General features: G+C 55.6%; 1 protein-coding gene across 1 annotated transcript in view; it reads right to left on the minus strand.

Moving 5' to 3' along the window:
- Positions 1–3,008: 3,008 nt before the first annotated feature.
- Positions 3,009–18,439, minus strand: part of LPCAT1 (lysophosphatidylcholine acyltransferase 1) — a 62,220-nt gene continuing 46,789 nt past the window's right edge. The window contains exons 10-14 of the mRNA XM_025387630.1: positions 15,831–15,956; positions 15,201–15,354; positions 12,122–12,220; positions 8,038–8,179; positions 3,009–5,427 (exon numbers count right to left, since the gene is read on the minus strand). Coding sequence (XP_025243415.1) covers positions 5,243–5,427; positions 8,038–8,179; positions 12,122–12,220; positions 15,201–15,354; positions 15,831–15,956 — 706 coding nt within the window. The 3' untranslated portion in view covers positions 3,009–5,242. The remainder of the gene's footprint in view (positions 5,428–8,037; positions 8,180–12,121; positions 12,221–15,200; positions 15,355–15,830; positions 15,957–18,439) is intronic.

Here is an 18,439-nt window from a genome sequence, read left to right on the forward strand (position 1 = left end):
GAATCCCTACGTTTCCCATCACCCAGAGGTGGCGAGTCTGATAAAGCGTGAGGATGACTTCTTGACACTTCAGGTGTGCTGCCCATGGGGAGGCAGTGCCCTAGAACATTGGACTGCCATCCTGATGGAAAACACAGAGCCTCAAACTGTGGACCAAGACATGGCACAACTTCATAGCCAGAATAATGTCTGGAATGTCGAATGGGTGGAATTAAGACCGGCCCTGCTCACCACCACATCCAACACTTACTGCAGGGTGGCTGGTGCTGCTGTTCAGAAGATCCTTCACCTCCTTTGAGGGGCTCCCGTGCAGGACTGTCCATCCCTGGCTGTTGAATTTAGCTGTGGCCGTGTGGCTTACTGTGGCCCATGAACCAGGAGTGGACCTGCTGTATTTTGCATCTGTGCGTAAGATTTACCATCTAGGCAGGCTTGTTGCCGCTCTCTTCCCAAAGTCATCTGACTGGCCAAGTCCCAGGAGGGGCTGCTGTGCAGGGCTGGATGCAGATGGTGACGTGGAGCAGAGCTGCAGCTGACCTGCCTGGGAGAGACGGGTGAGGACCATATCTATTTAGCTTACCCTTACATTTTATTGGCTTACATTTGTTACTGCAGCATCAATGATCCCAGGTGGGCTGATAAACCCATTCACATATTTCTGCTTTTCTCGTCTGTGACGCTGGGCTCTTTTGCTTTCAAGGTCCTAGTTCCCAAGGCTGGAATGCTCTCACCTGGGACCTCAGCGATCCATCTGCTGAACTGAAAGTTCAGACAGTCACCAGCTATTTGGGGCCGCTCATGCCACTTAGCTAATAGTTCAAGAAAAGCCGTCTCAGTGGGGATCGCTAACGCCAGTGAAAGGGCTATCTTGGAGCTCAGTGGATTCTCTAGGTACTTCTCAGTGTTTTCACGACTAATATTGTGACTGATAAAGGCAAGATGGCAACTGCTTCAGAAACACTGAAATGAAAATCTGAGTCCTCTCACTGGGTAAAGACCCCTGACCATCCCAAGTACTGCTTAGGGTCAAGAAAACGTGGAATGGATAGTGGAAGAAGGAAGGTGTAGCTGCTTTTCACAGCGTCACAGCTAGCCACAGCATGAGGACAGTAGGCTGTCCTCTTTGCTTGGTGTGTGTGTGTGTGTGTGAGCACGTGTGGGAGCATATAAGTGTGTGTGCATTAGTGTGAGCATGTGCATGCATGTGAATGTGTCTATGAACATTTGTGCACATGAATGTGTCTATGAACGTGTGCACGTGAATGTGCTCGTGAGCATGTGTGTACGTGTGAGCATCAGCATGAGTGCACGTGAGCATGTATGACTGTGTGAGCATGTGTGGATGTGAACATGTGTTGTGCATGTGTATGTGCACGTGAGCCTGGAGGCACACATGCCATTTGTTAATTGATTGCTCCTTTTTCCACTTCTCAGTATCCCCACTATTTTACACAGGGAATATTAGTGGCGGCAGATGGTGAACTTGGAAACTTAGATTTTCGTGTCAGAGAATATCCAGACGGGTTTGCGGCTGTACCAGCCAGCATCCCCCCGAGATGGTGAGGAAGACTCCTGGGTCTTTACTGTTTCTGGGGAAGGTAAAAGCACCTGTGTTGGGTGGTGTGAGTACAGCACTGTGTCGGGACATGTCCGAGTGTGTGGCTTATCTGTGGACACAGAACAGCTGTGTGTGGGCAGTGCTGGTCCTTCACTACCCCGTTTGCCCTCAGCCCCACTTCCCACATCCCAAGCTCTGCTTCATGGCCGAGGGGGCCTCTCCTCCCAGCCAGCTTCTGGTTAGGATCAGCACACGGCAGCAGCAGCAGCTGGCCGGGAAGACGAGCCCATTCTCTCTGCCCTGGTTCTGATGGAGTCTCCGGCACGGCAGGTGCAGCTGTGTCAACTCTTGCGTGAACACCAGGGGTGGGTTCGCTTTTCCTGAGGGCCCCACCTTCATTTCTCCTGGCTCCAATGCTGAGTGGAGAACTGAACACACAGAAGCAGAGCATGTCCGACGACAAACACGTGTGCCCCCAACCACACGAGTTACCCTGCTGTGCACCTCCCTGTGTGCACACGCCAGGCACGGCCACCCTGCCCACAGCCTGCGCCTGGAGCCAGACACTCCTCCTCCTCGGTCTCACGCCAGCTGCATCTTAGCAGCGGCTGCCCCGTCCAGCACTGAAGTGAGACGTGCAGAGCTAGTCTTTGTTTTAACCCTTGCTTTACTTAAAAACTTGGACATATTTAATCAATTTCAAAGGCAGTATTCATTTATTAAAAATGGCAAATGCATACAAGCATGAAGAAGTAAAAACTGCTATTGCTTGAAATAATGTCATTTTGGTGCATATTCTCTGAGTGAGGTCAGACTGCACAGCTCACTGGTAGCCCACGTCTGAGACTTACCTTCCTGAACAACAGAACGATTCCTTTTTCACCCTCTCAGTATCCCCCATAATTGTACACGGGAAATGAGTGGTGGTGGATGGTGAACTTTGAAACTTAGTTTTTCAAAGTATTAAAAAGGAGAAAGGCCTGCAGATTGGCCGTTTGCAGGCTTTGCTCCTTAAGTTTTCTTCCATACTTGATGCTGGTGGAGACACAATCTTGATTCTTCACATGCAGTTTTGGGGAGTGTAACAGGTGAACTCTGTCTTTTACCTCTAGTTCCAAACCTTTTACTGATTCAGTAGGACTAAATGCCAGATCCATTTTCCTCTTTTCTTGACAAAACATGCTTAAGGTGCACGTGCTTACAACTGAGAAATTACGTAAGTCAACCCACCAGGCAGGCAGACTCTGTAAAATGTCTGCTACCATCCACAAAATACCAAAACACTCCAGAGCATCCCTTTGCCACCAAGACAGCTTTTTCTATAGAATTTCAATTCTTGTGTTTTCCAAACATGCTAGAACCACACTAAGAAAATCTCATCTGGATTGGCTGTCCTCTCACAAAGCCTGTTGTTGTCTTTCTAATAAAAAACCACACAAAACAACATCACTCCCAAGTATAGAATACTTTATGTTTTATTTATTCCATTGAAAATCCCAAGTTCCTTCGTGGTGACCCTCCCTCTGCCCTCACACCTCAGCAGGTCCCTGCAGGCCAGGGCCCATGCCCCACCTGCCCGTGGGTCTGGCTCCCAGGCCACCAGGGGGCCCACTGCGTCCCGTCGCACACACGAGGGATTTAACTCAATGCTATGTACATTCACAGTTCTGAATACCCGCCAACTCTAAGTCACCACAAAGAGAAGAGAGAATCAGGAGGAACAAACATCCATTCAAAGTCTGTTTATCAGAGATTTTTTTCTGAAAATGCACAGTGGCATTTCATTAAAAAAAAAACCCTTCATCTGCAGACCTGCGGGAAGGGAGACGGCCTGGGTCCCTTCCCTCGGAATATCTTAGTTTATTTACCTCCTTCATTGGCCATTTGCAGGCTCTTCTCCTTGAAACATGAATCTTTACGCATTCTCCAATTATAAAATCAATGACTGTTAGCTACCAAAGGCTGCACTAGAATTTCTTCTGTGTCCAACACGCCGAGAGCCCTGAAATTGACTTCGGTTTACTCCGTCCCTGTCTGTCCTGCTGGCAGTGTCCATGCTAGAAACAAGTCGAGGTGATTGATTGAAACGGAGCTGAAGGTTGTTTGTTTTTAAATGTCTGTCAGTGGAGAAACGCGTATCACGAATCTCTGAGGAAGTTAGTAAACGTTTTTCCTGTACTTACTGGCCTTGGTGGTCACTTTCTATAGAGATGCCCCAAATATAAAAATCAATTCATTTCAGAAATCAAAAAAAATTTTCAAATAAACCCGAGCCTTTGCTTTAGGAAGCAAACTAAAGTCTGTGATGATGATTGTGCTTGAAGGATGGGTTTCTAATTATGTCATAAAAAATGAAACAAGGTGACGTCATGGGGACTTCAGGTGACACCAAAATACCCCCTTCCCAGGGCCTGGAAGTCCCTCTGCCTTTGACTCTAAGATGGGGCAGGACCCCTGCTCTCAGTGGGATATGCCCGCGACCCTGGCGCCGGGAGGCAGTGCTGCAAAGAGGAGTGGTGTCCGCGCAGCTGTCACCAGACATCCTCGTCACCCTCTGCACCGCATGGCCCAGCGTCTCCTTCCACAAGCAAAAGACTGCAGCTCCCCTCTCTGCAGGAAGGTCAGCCACACTCAGGCGGCTGTGTCATGCCAGTCACCATGGAAACCAGGGCTGAGAGGAAGATGCAGCCGCTTCCAGCAGGGACCCGGCCTGAGAGCAAGGGAGGAGCGGCATGGTGGCGGCTGCCTTGAGCTTCCAGCTTGGGCCCTGCTCATTTGAACAATATTCAACTTCGGATTGGAGTTTAGGCTACAGTGAAGTGGATTACGTTATGCCGAAACAAAAACACCAAACTGCCAACGTTTATAAAAAAAGAGAGGACTGGAAAAGGATTAAGAAAAGCAGAAAAAGTGTTTTGGGGCTAGATCCTTGAGTTCACACCTCCCCAGGGGACCCAACGGAAGGAGAGGGATTACCTGCTGGAGAGAGGCCTGATGGAAATTTAAGTCAAAGCCCAAACAGCCTCAGATTCTATATTAAAAAAAAAAAAAGGCCTATAAATAAATATCCTTTGACCCTAAAAGGAAAAATGAAGTAGAAAAACAATTTTCATTTTTAAAAAAATGCTGCATGTTTCCTGAAGTACCTAAATGGAGTTTATAAAATACTCATGAGCTCCAGCACACAGGTAGAAACACTGAAAACTCAGGCGACAGCTCTGCCAGGCTGTGGAACCACAGAGGCAGACGGAGGTTTCGTGCCAGAGCGACACGCAGGCGCACGCTCCGTGTGGTAGGCGTGTGCTGAGTGTGCACGGAGGCCCGCCCGGTGCACGCTGCCGCTGCAAGAGGCTGTGACAGAGACTCGAAATCAGGACCCCGTGGGAGAACACGGGGCGGCACCGGTGCCCCCCGCCCAGCAGGGAACCTGACCCCACGGGGTCCAAGCCAGGCGAGGGATCCACGTGCGCGCCCTCGGATTCTCGCACAGTACGCGCCGGTTCTGCAACAGAGACTCTTCACAAAGGAACAAGACACAAACAGCCCCCGAAGCCCTTGGAACTCGGGCTGAAGACAGTGCCTGGACAGCAGGAGTGAGGAGCGGAGCCCAGAGGTCACTCGCAAAGAGGCTCATGGCGGTGATGGCCACGCGGGAGGGGCCGCGTCTCTCCGCAACCCTCGGTCCTAATCCAGCTTCTTGCGAACGGGCTTCCGCCCAGCGTCCGAGTTTTCCGGGCTGAAATCGGCACAGAAGCCGTTTGGGATCTGCGCAGGCGGGGTCTCTGCACAGCTTTCGAAATGTGTCTGATCCGGGTACAGGTATTCCTCCGCGAAGTCAGGGTACATTTCTGCAAACCTGTGGAAGTCACCTGGAAAGACAAAGGCACCTGTGGTTATGGAATGGGGAGCCGCAAATGTCTAGGATGTGGAGGCTCTTTTCCCAGGGCCCTGGTGGGTGTCCCGCTCGCGCCCTTTGGGGAGCGTTAGAATCGTCTGTGAAATGGATGCTTTCAGGGTGGAGACAGGAACTTGCGCTTACTTTCTTTGCAGTGCACGAAGTCACCCTGACCACGGGGGCAGGCTGAGTGTCCTCCTAGCTACTCCTGCTTTGGGAAAACCTATAGAAAGCTTCTGGTTTTGGATTCGACAGATACATCCTGGGGACTTAGCGCTTCTGAGGCACTGTAACCAGAGGAGCTGGCTCAGGGACATGACCAAGTGTCTGGGTAGGGATCTGGCACTCTGAGGGGTTGCCCTCGCCCACACCGGAGGAACCGGCAGGCAGGGGGCCGTCCTCACAGAGCCTCGGACTGCACTTCCTGGCCACTCTGTGCCTGGTTCTCGGGTGAGCGCCCTCGGCTCCTACCGATGGCCCCGTGGAGGCTTCTGGCGGGGCTGGAAAGATGGTGCAGGGGGCTGGTCATGCTAGGCAGCTCCGGAAACACTCAGAACCCTGGCCACCCGGCGAGGAATCCAGAGATGGCTGTTACCAGAAATTGTCTGCTGCTGCTCGGTGCCCGCTACAAACATCAAAGAGCCCAAACACACAAAGGGGCGTTGTGTGCTTTCAAAACTGAAACAAGCGCGCGCATGTGCACATGCAAACACACGGTAACTAAACACACATGCGTGCACACACACAAAACAAGCGCACGCACACACACTAAACACACGTGCGCTTTCAAAATGGAAACAAACGCACACATGAGCACACACACACAGAAATGCACGCACATGTGCACACACACACAGTAACTAAACACACGTGCGCTTTCCATGCTGAAACAAGCACGCGAGCACACACGGTAACTAAACACACATGCACCCCTACACACACAAAACAAGCACACATACGGTAACTAAACACACGTGTGCACACACACAAAAAACAAGTGCATGCACCCACAGGGTAACTAAACACACATGCGCACACACAAAAGCACATGCACACACACAGTAACTAAATACACGTGCGCACACACAGACACAAAAGTGCACGCACACAGTAACTAAACACAGGTACACACACACAAGCACATGCACACACGGTAACTAAACACACATGCATGCACACACACACAAAACAAGCGCATGCACACACACAGTAACTAAACACACATGCGCACACACACAAGCACACACAGACACAGTAAACACATGTGCGCACACAAAGCACACGCACAGACACGGTAACTGAACACACGTGCGCACACACAACAAGCACACGCACACACGGTAACTAAACACACGCACACACAAAACAAGCGCACATGCACACGTGGTAACTAAACACGCATGCACACACACAAAACAAGCACATGCACACACACAGTAACTAAACATACATGGATGCACACACACAAAAGTGCACACATGGTAACTAAACACACATGCATGCGCACATACAGAAAACAAGCGCACGCACACACGCACAGTAAACACACATGCACACACACACAAAAGCACAAGCACACAGACACGGTAACTAAACACACATGCATGCTTTCAAAATGGAAACATGCACACACATGCACGCACACACAAAAACTAAACATGCACACTTTCAATACTGAAACAAGCGTGCACATGTGCGCACACACGTGTGCACACATGGTAACTAAACACACATGCACACTTTCAATACTAAAAGCACGCACACGTGTGCACACACACGGTAACTAAACACACATACGCGCTTCCAATACTGAAACAAGTGCGCACATCTGCACTTCCGCCTCCGGACCCCACGCAGACGCTGTGCACGCAGCGCTCTCGTGTGTCTTCTCATTTGCTCTGAGGCCACACTTCAAGGTAGGGATTGCGGCATCCACCGTGAGGAGCGAGGCCAGAGCCTGCAGCCCTCGGAGCCCCGGGTGGATGCAGCGTGGCTCATTCACACTGCAGGAGTGGGAGGCGCCCCGGGCTCGGGTTTGCGGATTTTGCACAGCAATTTAAAAATATCAACCGCCATTTCCCAGACACCGACAGCTCGTGCTCTGGAAACAGCGGTGTTACCAGTCACTTCATCAGATGTCCAGACAGGTGAGTTTTCTCGGGAGGAAGTCGCCCTGGGCGGCACGGTGGTCTGCGGTGCCCCTCCTCGTCTCTCCTGACAGACCCCTCCCCGGCCGGCAGTGACAAAGGCCACAGCCAGTGGCCTCGAAGGCTGGTGCGGGTATCCCCCACCTCCAGGCACCTGGATCCCAGCCTGAGGCCACGGAAGGCTCAGAGCTTCGGAACTGGGCTTGGAGTTTGGTTGTATAAATCACCAAAACAAATCAGATTGGAAAGCTCCCTACGAATTTTGCCGGGTCTCCAGAACCTTCCTTCTCAGGGGTTTCTGTGATACACAGGGCAGCCTGGTGAATGGAGGCATGGCAAGGACTCCACTCCCGTCCTGGACTCCCACAGAGACTCGCCCCACACTGCCTGGCCCCTGCCCAGGGGCCGCGAGCACGACCCCACTCCTGCCGGCTCACCGAATGTGATCTTCCCCTTCTCCTCTTGGTCAATGGCTCGGAACAGGTCGGTCACGGTGAGCTCCGCCACCCCCAGGGCCGTCTTGAGGATGCAGGACAGGTCACCTTCGCCGACGCTGCCATCCTCCTGCGCTCCATACATCTGCAAGGCAAGCTGGGTGTCACCTTGCGGCCTCCTCCCCTGCCCACCAGGCCCCGCTGTCCAGGGACACGCCAGAGGCCCTGCCCTGCTTTCTCAGAACTGCTGGGCACCTGCAGGGTTGGCGGCTGGACACGGGGGACTTGAGCTTCCGTGTGGAGCCATGCAGCAGGGCCCTGTGCCTTGGATCTGGCCCCTCCAGGTGCCTTGTGGACACACAGCAGATGCTTCTCGGGCAAGGACTCAGACGCTGCCCACCCCACCCGTGATAGCTCAGCAAAGCAACCCGCACCTGTGGCTGTCATTGGGAGGCCGCAGAAGGGACCTGCCTGGGCCATGGGCGACCGCGGCGCAAGCCTGGGCTCCAGAGTCTCCCCACGGCCCTCTGCCTGCGTAAGTGCAGGCTACAGCGGAGGTGTTCACAAGCATCAGTAATAACATTTAAAAAGCCCCGATGGTTAGAAATCGACAGGGCAGATCAAGAGCAGAAATGAGAATGACCTGGGAGGGCCCCGGGCAGAGCGGAAACCAGGACTGGGCTCTCTCCTGAGCCTCACACGTGAGGGCTTCTCTCTTCCTCCTGCTCCAACTGTGGAGGCGGAGGCTCCCGCCCTCTCTGTGCAGGGACCAGGGGCGAGGCACCTGCCACCCGCACCCCACAGCTCCACGGTGCTCCCCTCCTGGCTTCATACGGACCCTGTGACCTGGGGATCCCCCAGACCCCTTGTTCAGGGCCTGCCCGTCCCTCTGTCTCCTCGGAAACACTTCAGCTCCCTGTGGGGTGCAGGGTCCTGCCCCAGCCCTTGAGGCTCGAGCCTGGCCCACGGGCTCTGTGGCAGCACCTTCGTCTCAGATCCTGACGCCGCGGTGTCCTTCCGCTCCACCCCCTGGGCTCCCTCGGACCCCTCCCTGCCCCTTCAGATGGGCCAGCTCTTCTACCTGGTTCCTGCCCCCAGTCCTCTACCTGGGGATGCACCATCCCCCGCCGCCCTCTGGTTCCTGGGACTCCCGACAGGGCCGTCGCCCTGACTCCGAGCCCCTCCTCCCCTTCTCCTGCTCCAGTGCGCTGTGATCTTGTGAGCGTTCACTCCACGCTCCGAGAAGCCGGCTGCACGTGAGGGGCGTTGCCCTCTCTTCAAGGAAGGGCTGCGCGTTCACCTCACCCGGCTCCTCCTCGTGGTGCTCAGGGAAGAAACGCTGACGCCTCCGGCCCGCTGGCCTGGCAAGCTGTCCCAGGGATCACACCCTCTTCCCGAGGCTCTGCCTCTACTCCCGCAGCCTACTGCCGCAGGCTCTGGGGGCCCCATCCTCACCCTCCACCCTCCTCCCCTGGGCCTCATCCCACAGCGCTGGTGGACGCGGCCACCCTGTCTTCTGTGGACTACGTTTCTCTCCTGCTTTTAGATTTCCTGAATCAAACATCTGCAGACAAAATCCACGTTGGTGCTGCTAGAGCCTCAGCACAGGCCGGGTCAAACCCTCAGGGCCATGGCCTCCAGCTCCTCGACCAACCCGGATCCCACTCAAGCCCCCAGAGAGCAGTGCCTCCTGCCCCCCAGTGGCTGCAAGGCTGCTTCAGAGGGGACGACCTGACACCGGTGTCCGTTTGGACATGAGAATTGCAGGTGCGGACTTTCATCCTTCAGCCTGGTGTAGATGCCGCACGGGAAATGCAGAGGTAGGACCGAGGCTACTACAGGCCACAGACTTCAGGTTCTCACTGTCCATTCTCTGAGCCACTGCAATTTTTAGCAGGACATCTTAAGGGTTTACACAGTAATAATAATGAAAAAGAACAAAAACAAGGGGCCCCAAGGCATATGAAGCACGTCTGTGCGTTGCACATCTGGAAAGTGGAGCACTGGCATGTGCCTCTGGGGTCCTAGGTGCTAGGAGTTCTGTGGCCACAGTCAGCCTGGGAGGCAGCGTCCTGCATCTGTATGTCCCAAGGGCAGCACGCTGGTGCAGCTGCCATGCTCTCTCACACGAGACTGCTCCGTGGAAGCCCTTCCTGCTACACGCAGCCCCCCTAGAATGTGCCAGGGTCCCAGGGCAGCAGAAAAGCACAGTGGCCATGACATCAGGAAATGACGCCATGGAAGGTATAGGCTGCAGAAAGGGACACGGGGAGGCAGCCCGCAAGAAGGTGGGAGGAAGGCAGGTAAGCTGAAGAATGCCAGGGCATCTCCTATCAGGGCAGAGCTGCTGAGTGTGGAGGTGAGGCGGGACCCAGGCGTCCTCGCCGGGACGCAGACGCGGCCACATCAGCCGGCCTGGAAGCCTGTGAGACGGGATCACCCATCCTGCCCCTAGGGGTCACTGTAGGGCAGCCTGGGCCTCACCCATCGCCTGGTTCACCTGAGAAAGACCTCCCAGCCACCCCAAGCAGGGACTCCGTGCACACTGTCCTCCCCGGCAGGCGTCCTCAACCCTACCACAGCCAGTTACCCTGCCCACCTGCAGGCGGGGCCTCTGCGGGGGGACGGTCGGGCTCCACAGCCCACTGTTTGAGAAACAAGGCAATGCCACCCCCACCACTGCTATCATTCAGTTCCAGATTATACTTGTAGCTTTAGAGCAGGGGCTGGTGGGGCCAGCAGAACGGGGGGCGGTGGCTCATGCCTGTAATCCCAGCACTTTGGGAGGCCAAGGTGGGCGGATCACTTGAGGCCAGGAGTTTGAGACCAGCCCGGCCAACATGGTGAAACCCTGTCTCTTCTAAAATTACAAAAATTAGCCGGGTGTCATGGCATGAGCCTGTAATCCCAGCTTCTTGGGAGGCTGAGGCACGAGGATCGCTTGAACCTGGGAGGCAGAGGTTGGTTGCAGTGAGCCAAGACTGTACCACTGCACTCCAGCCTGGACAACAGAGTGAGACTCCGTCTCAAAAAAATTAAAAAAAACAAAAAACCAGGGCACGGTAAAAGCAGGGCCAGCGGGGGCCGTGAGGCCACAGGGCCTGGCTGAGACCAGGGGCCCTGGGACGCAGGCTGCCTAGGCCTGGAGGAGGCGGGGAGGCCGGGCTTTCTTACACAGGGCCGCCAAATGTGGAGGTCATCCAGTTCATCCTGCCTGGGGTGACCCCCACAAGCCACCTTTGCATGTGGGGACATTCCCCAGTGTTGCTATGGAGAGGGTGTGCTGGCGTCAGAAGCGAGAGAAGGGAGTTCTTGGAGCAGTGAGAGACAAGCAGCTTCCTGACTCACACATCAGGCCCTCGAGAGTCTGGCTGATGTGAGTCACACCCTGTGAGAACCTTGGTAAAACTGTGCCTCTGTACAGGAAAAGCCGGCCCCGCTCTATCCCAGATGAAATCCACATTGGTGCTGCTGGAGCCTCAGCATAGGCCAGGCCAAACCCTCGGGGTTACTTAGCCTCCCGCCCTCCAGGCCTGACCCAGACCCCACTCAGCCCCCAGGGAGCAGCGACTCCCTTCCCCCACCCCCTGCAGTGAGGCGAGTCCTAAGGGCTTCCCAGGAGTCTGCAGCTGGGCTGGGACCCCAGACTCCGCCAGTGGTGAATGACTGGGCTCTGACATGTAGCCCCTGGGGTGAGCCGAGGCGGGCAGCTCCTAAGCCATGCTTTCTTCACCAGTCCACAGTCCGAGGGGGAGAGAGGGCGAGGCGTGTGGCCCCTGTGTTAGGTGCCCTGCAGTGTGTGATGGGGTGTGACACCACCAGCCCCACCCAGGTGCCCCAGGACCCAGGAAGAACCTCACCCATGCCTTTCTGATGAGTGTGGATTGCTAATTCCAGCAAGAAATAAATCTGGGAGTTTTTTTGGGCATTTTACAAACAACAGCTAGCATAAAAAGCTTATGTAAAAATAGCAGTTGGGCAAATGATCAATTAACTGATATTATAAGGAACTAGAGAAATGAACAGTGGTGCTGACGTGACTGTTCCGACCTACCCCCAGTCAAATCCATGTGAACTGTGCACTCACCTTGAAAGCCAGCTGGATGGTGTCCAGGGTCCGGGCCGGCCGGCAGACGACAGACAGGGCAACCACGCACTCTCGCAGGTCCACCTGGCCGCTGCCGCTCTGTGGAGAGAGACGCTCTCAGCCACAGCTCGGCCGCCGCCTGTGGCACTGGAGAAATGCCAGGGCTTCCCACGGCTCCTGGTGTTAATTAAGGGCCAGTCCCGCTCTCACTCGGGAACGTCTGCCCACGTGAAAAGGGAATCTTGGAAGGACATTCCACCAAGTGGGTTCTCCAAGGTCACTGTGCTGCGTACACTTTTTGGGGCCATTACAATGAATTCCCAGAGTTCACAAGGCTGCCACAGGAAGCACCTCAGCAAAGCACACGCAATGCAGTGCCTGCCACCTGCCGAGACTTGCATTTGAGAAAACCCCACAAGCACCAAGGCTGCTTCTGGGCTCTAGGAATTTAGTCTGTTTATGGCAACCCATCCATCCTGCAGAAAGAAGGTGAACCCGGAGCTGTGAGGTGGAGCTAAACGCGCAGCCCGGGCCAGCTGTGGAAGCCAGTCGGCCCCGCGCTGACCATTCGCAGCAACTCCTCACACCCAGCATCTCCAGGGACATGCTGTGAGTGAGCAGGGTGGTAAGAGGCACAGGTCAGGGCTGACAGGGTCTGCACTTTTGATGATGATGGGGACGATCTGCAGGTGGCTGCAGGGTGTGCCCAGGCCACAGGAAAGAACCTCCCAGGTCAGGGCTGGAGGAGGTGAGGAGCACCCTGGACAGGGGGAGGACTCTGTTCAGAGAGCAGGAGATGAAGGGCAACCAGGAGTGTAGGGAGGACTCCCTGGTCATAGAGCAGGAGGAGGTTCCAGGAGGACAGCAGGAGGAGCAGGAGGAGAATCCAGGGATAGAGGGAGGACTCTCAGGTTGGAGAAAACAAGGTGGGGAGCACCCAGGATAGGGGGAGGACTATGGCCAAGAGCAGGTGAGGAGCACCCAGAGGCAAAGGAAGGACTCCCTTGTTGGAGAGAGCAAGAGAAGATGAGAAGCACCAGGACAGGCGAAGGATTTTGGCCAGAGAGCAGGAGGTGAGGAGTACCCAGGACAGAGGGAGGACTCTGGCCAGAGAGCAGGAGGTGAGGAGTACCCAGGACAGGGGGAGGACTCTGGCCAGAGAGCAGGAGGTGAGGAGTACCCAGGACAGGGGGAGGACTCTGGCCAGAGAGCAGGACATGAGGAGCACCTGGGGCAGAGGGAGGACGCTCTGGTCAGAGAGGAGGTGAGGAGCACCTGGGGCAGAGGGAGGATGCTCTGGTCAGAGAGCAGGAGGTGATGAGCACCCAGGATAGGGGGAGGACTCTCTGGCCAGACAGCAGGTGAGGAGCACCCAAGAGCAGAGGGAGGACTCTGGTCAGAGCAAGAGGAGGTGAGGTGAGGAGCACTCAGGGGCAGAGGGAGGACGCCCTGGTCAGAGAGCCGGGGGTGAGGAGCACCCAGGAGCAGAGGGAGGACTTTGACCAGCAGTTGCCCCTCTATGCTTGTGTCAAACACAGGCCGTAGGTGCTAGGGGTGAGGCGCACACAGGTCCCTGAGGGTCTTCTGAGGGAACTGACAGCTTTCTCTGCGCTACGCCACACCCCTTGCAAGGCATGGGCACCGGGACTGGGGCTTGGGTATCTGGCAGGTGGAAATGACTACAAGTCCCTGGCTCCGGGAAGGTCTCAGGCTGAGGTCCTGGGTATAAACGGAGAATATTCCTACCTCGTAAGATCATGCGCATTTGAAATTGCAGAAAATAAAAAATTAACCGCACAGTGTCATAAGTGACCTCGGAATGCTGCCTGTGAAACCAGCATTCACTATTTCGCATTTCAATTCCAACACTGTGGTAAAGCCCTGGGTGCAAACGCAGCCGCAGCTGCATGGACACCAGGCAGGCCTCGCATCCGAGACGCCATTTCCAGCTGCCCCGTAGCAGAGGCCCGTGGCTGGGGCCCCGTGGTGCGTGTGGGAGAACGCCCCGAGCCACGCACTGTGATCCTTGGTTCATGCTCTGCACACGCGCGGGGCGGCCTCCTTCCCGTCCTGGGTGCTCATCTTCTCCTGCTCTCTCCAACCAGGGAGTCCTTCCTTTGCCTCTGGGTGCTCCTCACCTCCTGCTCTCTGGCCAGAGTCCCCCTGCCCTGGGTGCTCCTCACCTGCTCTCTGGCCAGAGTCCCCCTGCCCTGGGTGCTCCTCACCTGCTCTCTGGCCAGAGAGGCCTCCTGCCTGCGCGGGCTCCACCCAGGGCGGCACTACAGCTGCTCCGTGTTGCTGCAAAGCACATATCGCACTGTCACACGGGGAATCCCACGACGCTGTAGCGGGACAGTCAAGGCTGACGGAGCCCTCTACACATACCTGGCGTGTCACCGGCTCCTCTAGGACCACAGCGTAAGTGTCCATGCTGTGACACTGACACCCAGAAAAGACCAGGATTGGCCGACCTGTGGCTCGCCGTGGCAGCCTGTCCCACCCCTGCATACCGCCTCGCACCGTCCAAAAACCCCAAGGCTGCCCACATGTTCAGGCCCAGCTGGCATGACCATGGATGCCTCATCAGTTACGACAAGGACCTGGGGATGACGTGTGGAGGGCGGAGGGGAGTGGGCGGCTGCGCCAGGAGGAAGCCCTCCCACACCCACAGGCTGGCGGGGGGCCTCCAAGCCCATCATAGAGGACGGGCGCATTACTAGAAATTGTGACGCTGCGAAGAGCAGCTCTGGTGAGCAGGGGCCCTGCAGGGGGTCCCTTTGGAGACCCCAGGCTGGGCGTCACCGTTTGATATTGTTAGAATCCATAATCAGACTAAAAAAAACCCCAAAGCACAGGCACGTTCATCAGTAAAGGGCAATTTAAACGTCTAATGTGTACATGTATTTAAAAGCACGGGAGGAAACACCCTCACGATGACAGGGTGGGGTAGTGAGGGGTGGTTTCCCGTCTCTGCTTTCAAATTCGTGTGAAAATATATTTCTATTAGAATGAGAACAATCTATACTTCAAAAAGCAGGAGGTTTTGCGGAGACCCCGCTCCTCAGGCGACAGCCCCTACCTCGTCGAACAGTGAAAACATGTCTTCCAGCAAGTCAGAAACAGGGACTTCCAGGGAGGCCGCAAACTCCGCAATACCCATCTTCTCTCCTCCCTTCTTCCTGGCACTTTCTGAGTATTTGTCCAGATCTTTTTCAAGTTTTTCCGGTTTTAGCCTAGACAAAAAGAGAGGGAAAGCTTTCTTTCTCAATAAAATGGCGCACGCTAACACTAGATTTAGTTGTCAGACGCATCAAAATATTAGAATTATTTACAGAAGTAGCAGCAAGTTAGTTTTCAAGAAAAGGCATTCTCCTCTCCTAACTGGAAGGTGTGAGATGTGTTCTGTCCAAGTGTCAAGCCAGGTGCCTGTGCCCCTGAGACCCGTTCCCTTCCCCAGGGCGGGTCTCGCAGGACACAGGGTGGCCCTCCTGGGGCGCCACCCACACAGACAGCTGGTGCCAGGCACTAAGGGATTTAAAGACACTATGTAGGCTGAAGTTGATGTTTGAAAAAAGCCAAGCAAACGCCAGAATAAACATCATTAATAATTACTTCCTTAGCTCCCCGCCCTGCAACCCCAGGGATCCCCCGCCGGCCTTGGCAGCACGGGTTCTAGCTAACGCTCAGGTAAGGAGAACCAGGTACTCACCCGAGGCCCCGCACGAGCCTGGCAAATTCTAAAAGGCAAGTGTCAGCAGGGAGACGGAGCTGTCCTTCCGCCAGGGCCAGCTGGCAGTCCTCGAACGTGTAGTCCGTTACGGAGACGCCCAAGGCCCTGCAAGGAGGGCAGCACCCCCGTCAGCCCAGCCCCATGGCGGCCAGTTCCCACTGCCCCACCGGAATAGCCGCCGATGGCTCATGGGAGAGGAGGGCTGAGGAGAGGCAGTGAGACAGGGGAATGGCCTGTTGCTGGGGCAGTCACACATGTATCGATGAGCTTCACTCTCATAGGGGTGTTCTGAAACAATGGCAACAGTCACTCCAACGGTCACCGATCACAGACTGCCATCACACGAGAACCGTGAAAAAGTTTGAAACACTGTGAGAATTACCAACATGTGATGCGGAGACACGACGTGAGCTCATGGTGTGAGAATTACTGAAATGTGACCCAGAGGCGCCAAAGTGAGCTCACGGTGCTGGAAAATGGTGCTGATAAGCTCAACACAGGGTTGCCACAAACATGAATCAACTGTCTGTGAAGCACCGTAACATGAAGCAGAGTGAAGCGGGGGGCGCCCTCACTCCCACAGCTGCCCTGGCCGTGCTGTCTGTGCTCAGGTGATGAGAAATCGGTGCCTCTCCAGTCCTATTTGAGAGCCGCTCAAGTTCCCCTTGGCAAACCTAGGCATCACCATTTGGGAACAGGAGAGTCTCAGGCTATCCACAGGAAAGAAGGACAAGCCTAACTGAGAGGCTGCCCATGAAGCTCACAGGAGCCCTGGCTGGGAGAACCACCCACCTCCGCCAGCCACACCTGGGGCCATCCCCAGCCTCTCCTGATGGCCTGTCCTGGGTGGCACCTCTCTCCAGGCCAGCACTGCACATGTGTCATTCATCTCAGAACCCTGAATGACACAGAGGCCAGCCCCATCCCAGAGGAAAACCAAGGTCAGGGAAGGATGTGTGCGCTCTGCCACCCTGGGGTGCCGCTGTCCTCGCAGCGGGCAGGGGAGAACGTGCTTCCAGCACTGCCTCCTAGGACCCACTACGGGATTGGAAAACCAGCCGGGAGGAGGCACCGCCAGGGTCCCTCTGCTCGTGACTAACTCCACTCCCCGAGTGGTGCTGCACGGGGCACCCGCCCAGGCCCAGGAGTCCGAGGCTGCTGCTCCCTCCCATGTTCCTTGGTGGGGGTTTTGCTGATGGTGGTAGACCCCCCAATGGCCCTGACGTGATGAACACAGCTCCTGGTAATTCAGAGTGGGGTTTTAAGAGAATTCTGAATTACTACAATGGAAATGGCGGCACTCTCGTACCCTAAAAAAAGGTGCAGGTTCCTCAGAGTCTGTTTGAAATGGAGGGCTCTAAAATAATCAGTGAGGCCCATAGGCGATCTCTCCTTGAGTTCTGTAAAATGTGTTCTCCTCCTCCCAAGTCCCCAAAAGTAGCAGGTATTGGCAGCAGTCCGGATCACAGGTGCTGGGCTTGGAGGTGGGAATGCATTCCCCTGGCTCGGCACCTACTCAGCTTTTTGTATTGTTCAGAGCGGCCTGTGGTGCGGTTGTGTGGAGCTTTGGGGGACAGAGACTGCCGGACCCATTTTTACCCTCAGGTACATGCTCTGGGAGGGAGAGGACGGGAATGTGAGGGAAAGGGCTGCCCAGCTGAATCTGCAGGGTGTCAGCCGAGTGTGAACAAAGTGACTGGGAGGTCAGAGCCAGGCACACTCTGCTGGCCCAGTCATGGCTGTGTTCCCCTCTGGGCTCTCTGGAGAGGCAAGTTCCCAGCCATGCCCCATCTGCTGCAGCAGGAGCCTGGGGGTGGGGCCGGCGGACTGAGGTGGATGTGGCTCCCAGGTGGCTCCTGCAGCTCAGGTCTGGCAGCCGCCTGGTGGAGGGGAGGCTCCAGCTCCACTGGACAGAGCTTTGCAGGAGGAAGCACTAGGGAGGTGTCCAGGTGGGGGTAAATTCAGGTGGGAAGACCTGGTTGCAAGGACAAGTTTTAGGGGAATGGGACCCTGAGGGATGGAAGGTGTTGAGGGAGGGAGATGGGGAGGGCGTGTGAGAGAGGGAGGGGGGAGGGCGTGTGAGCTGACGGCACTGAGAGAGGGAGGGGGAGGGCGTGTGAGCTGACGGCACTAAGGGAGGAAGAGGGGAAGGGCGTGTGACCTGACGGCACTGAGAGAGGGAGAGAGGAGGGTGTGTGAGCCGAGCCGACAGCACCGCTGGCCATGCAAGCAGGGGACCTGGGACCATGGGAAGCGAGGACATTCCCTCTTCCTAACTGCATGCATGAGAATTGTGTAAGTAGCACAAGTCACCTTACAAGATTAAATGTGCAGCCACCACTCTGCCCTGCCAGATAGAGTAAGGGCACTGGTAAGTATCACACAGGCGGATGAGCAAAGGCAGGCGTGGAGGCCACCGCACAGATGTGAAGTTGGCCCAGGCCAGTGCCCCGTTGGATCATTTAGGGCACAGGGAACATAGGGCCTGGGGTGACCAACAGCTGCAGGAAGGTCTGGAAAAATCAGTCATGCATCTTCCAAACATCAAAGACGGTGAAATGCCACCAGAGGGAAACAAGGGACGTGCA

This window comes from Theropithecus gelada, chromosome 6, assembly GCF_003255815.1.
Source record: "Theropithecus gelada isolate Dixy chromosome 6, Tgel_1.0, whole genome shotgun sequence".
NCBI lineage: Eukaryota > Metazoa > Chordata > Mammalia > Primates > Cercopithecidae > Theropithecus > Theropithecus gelada.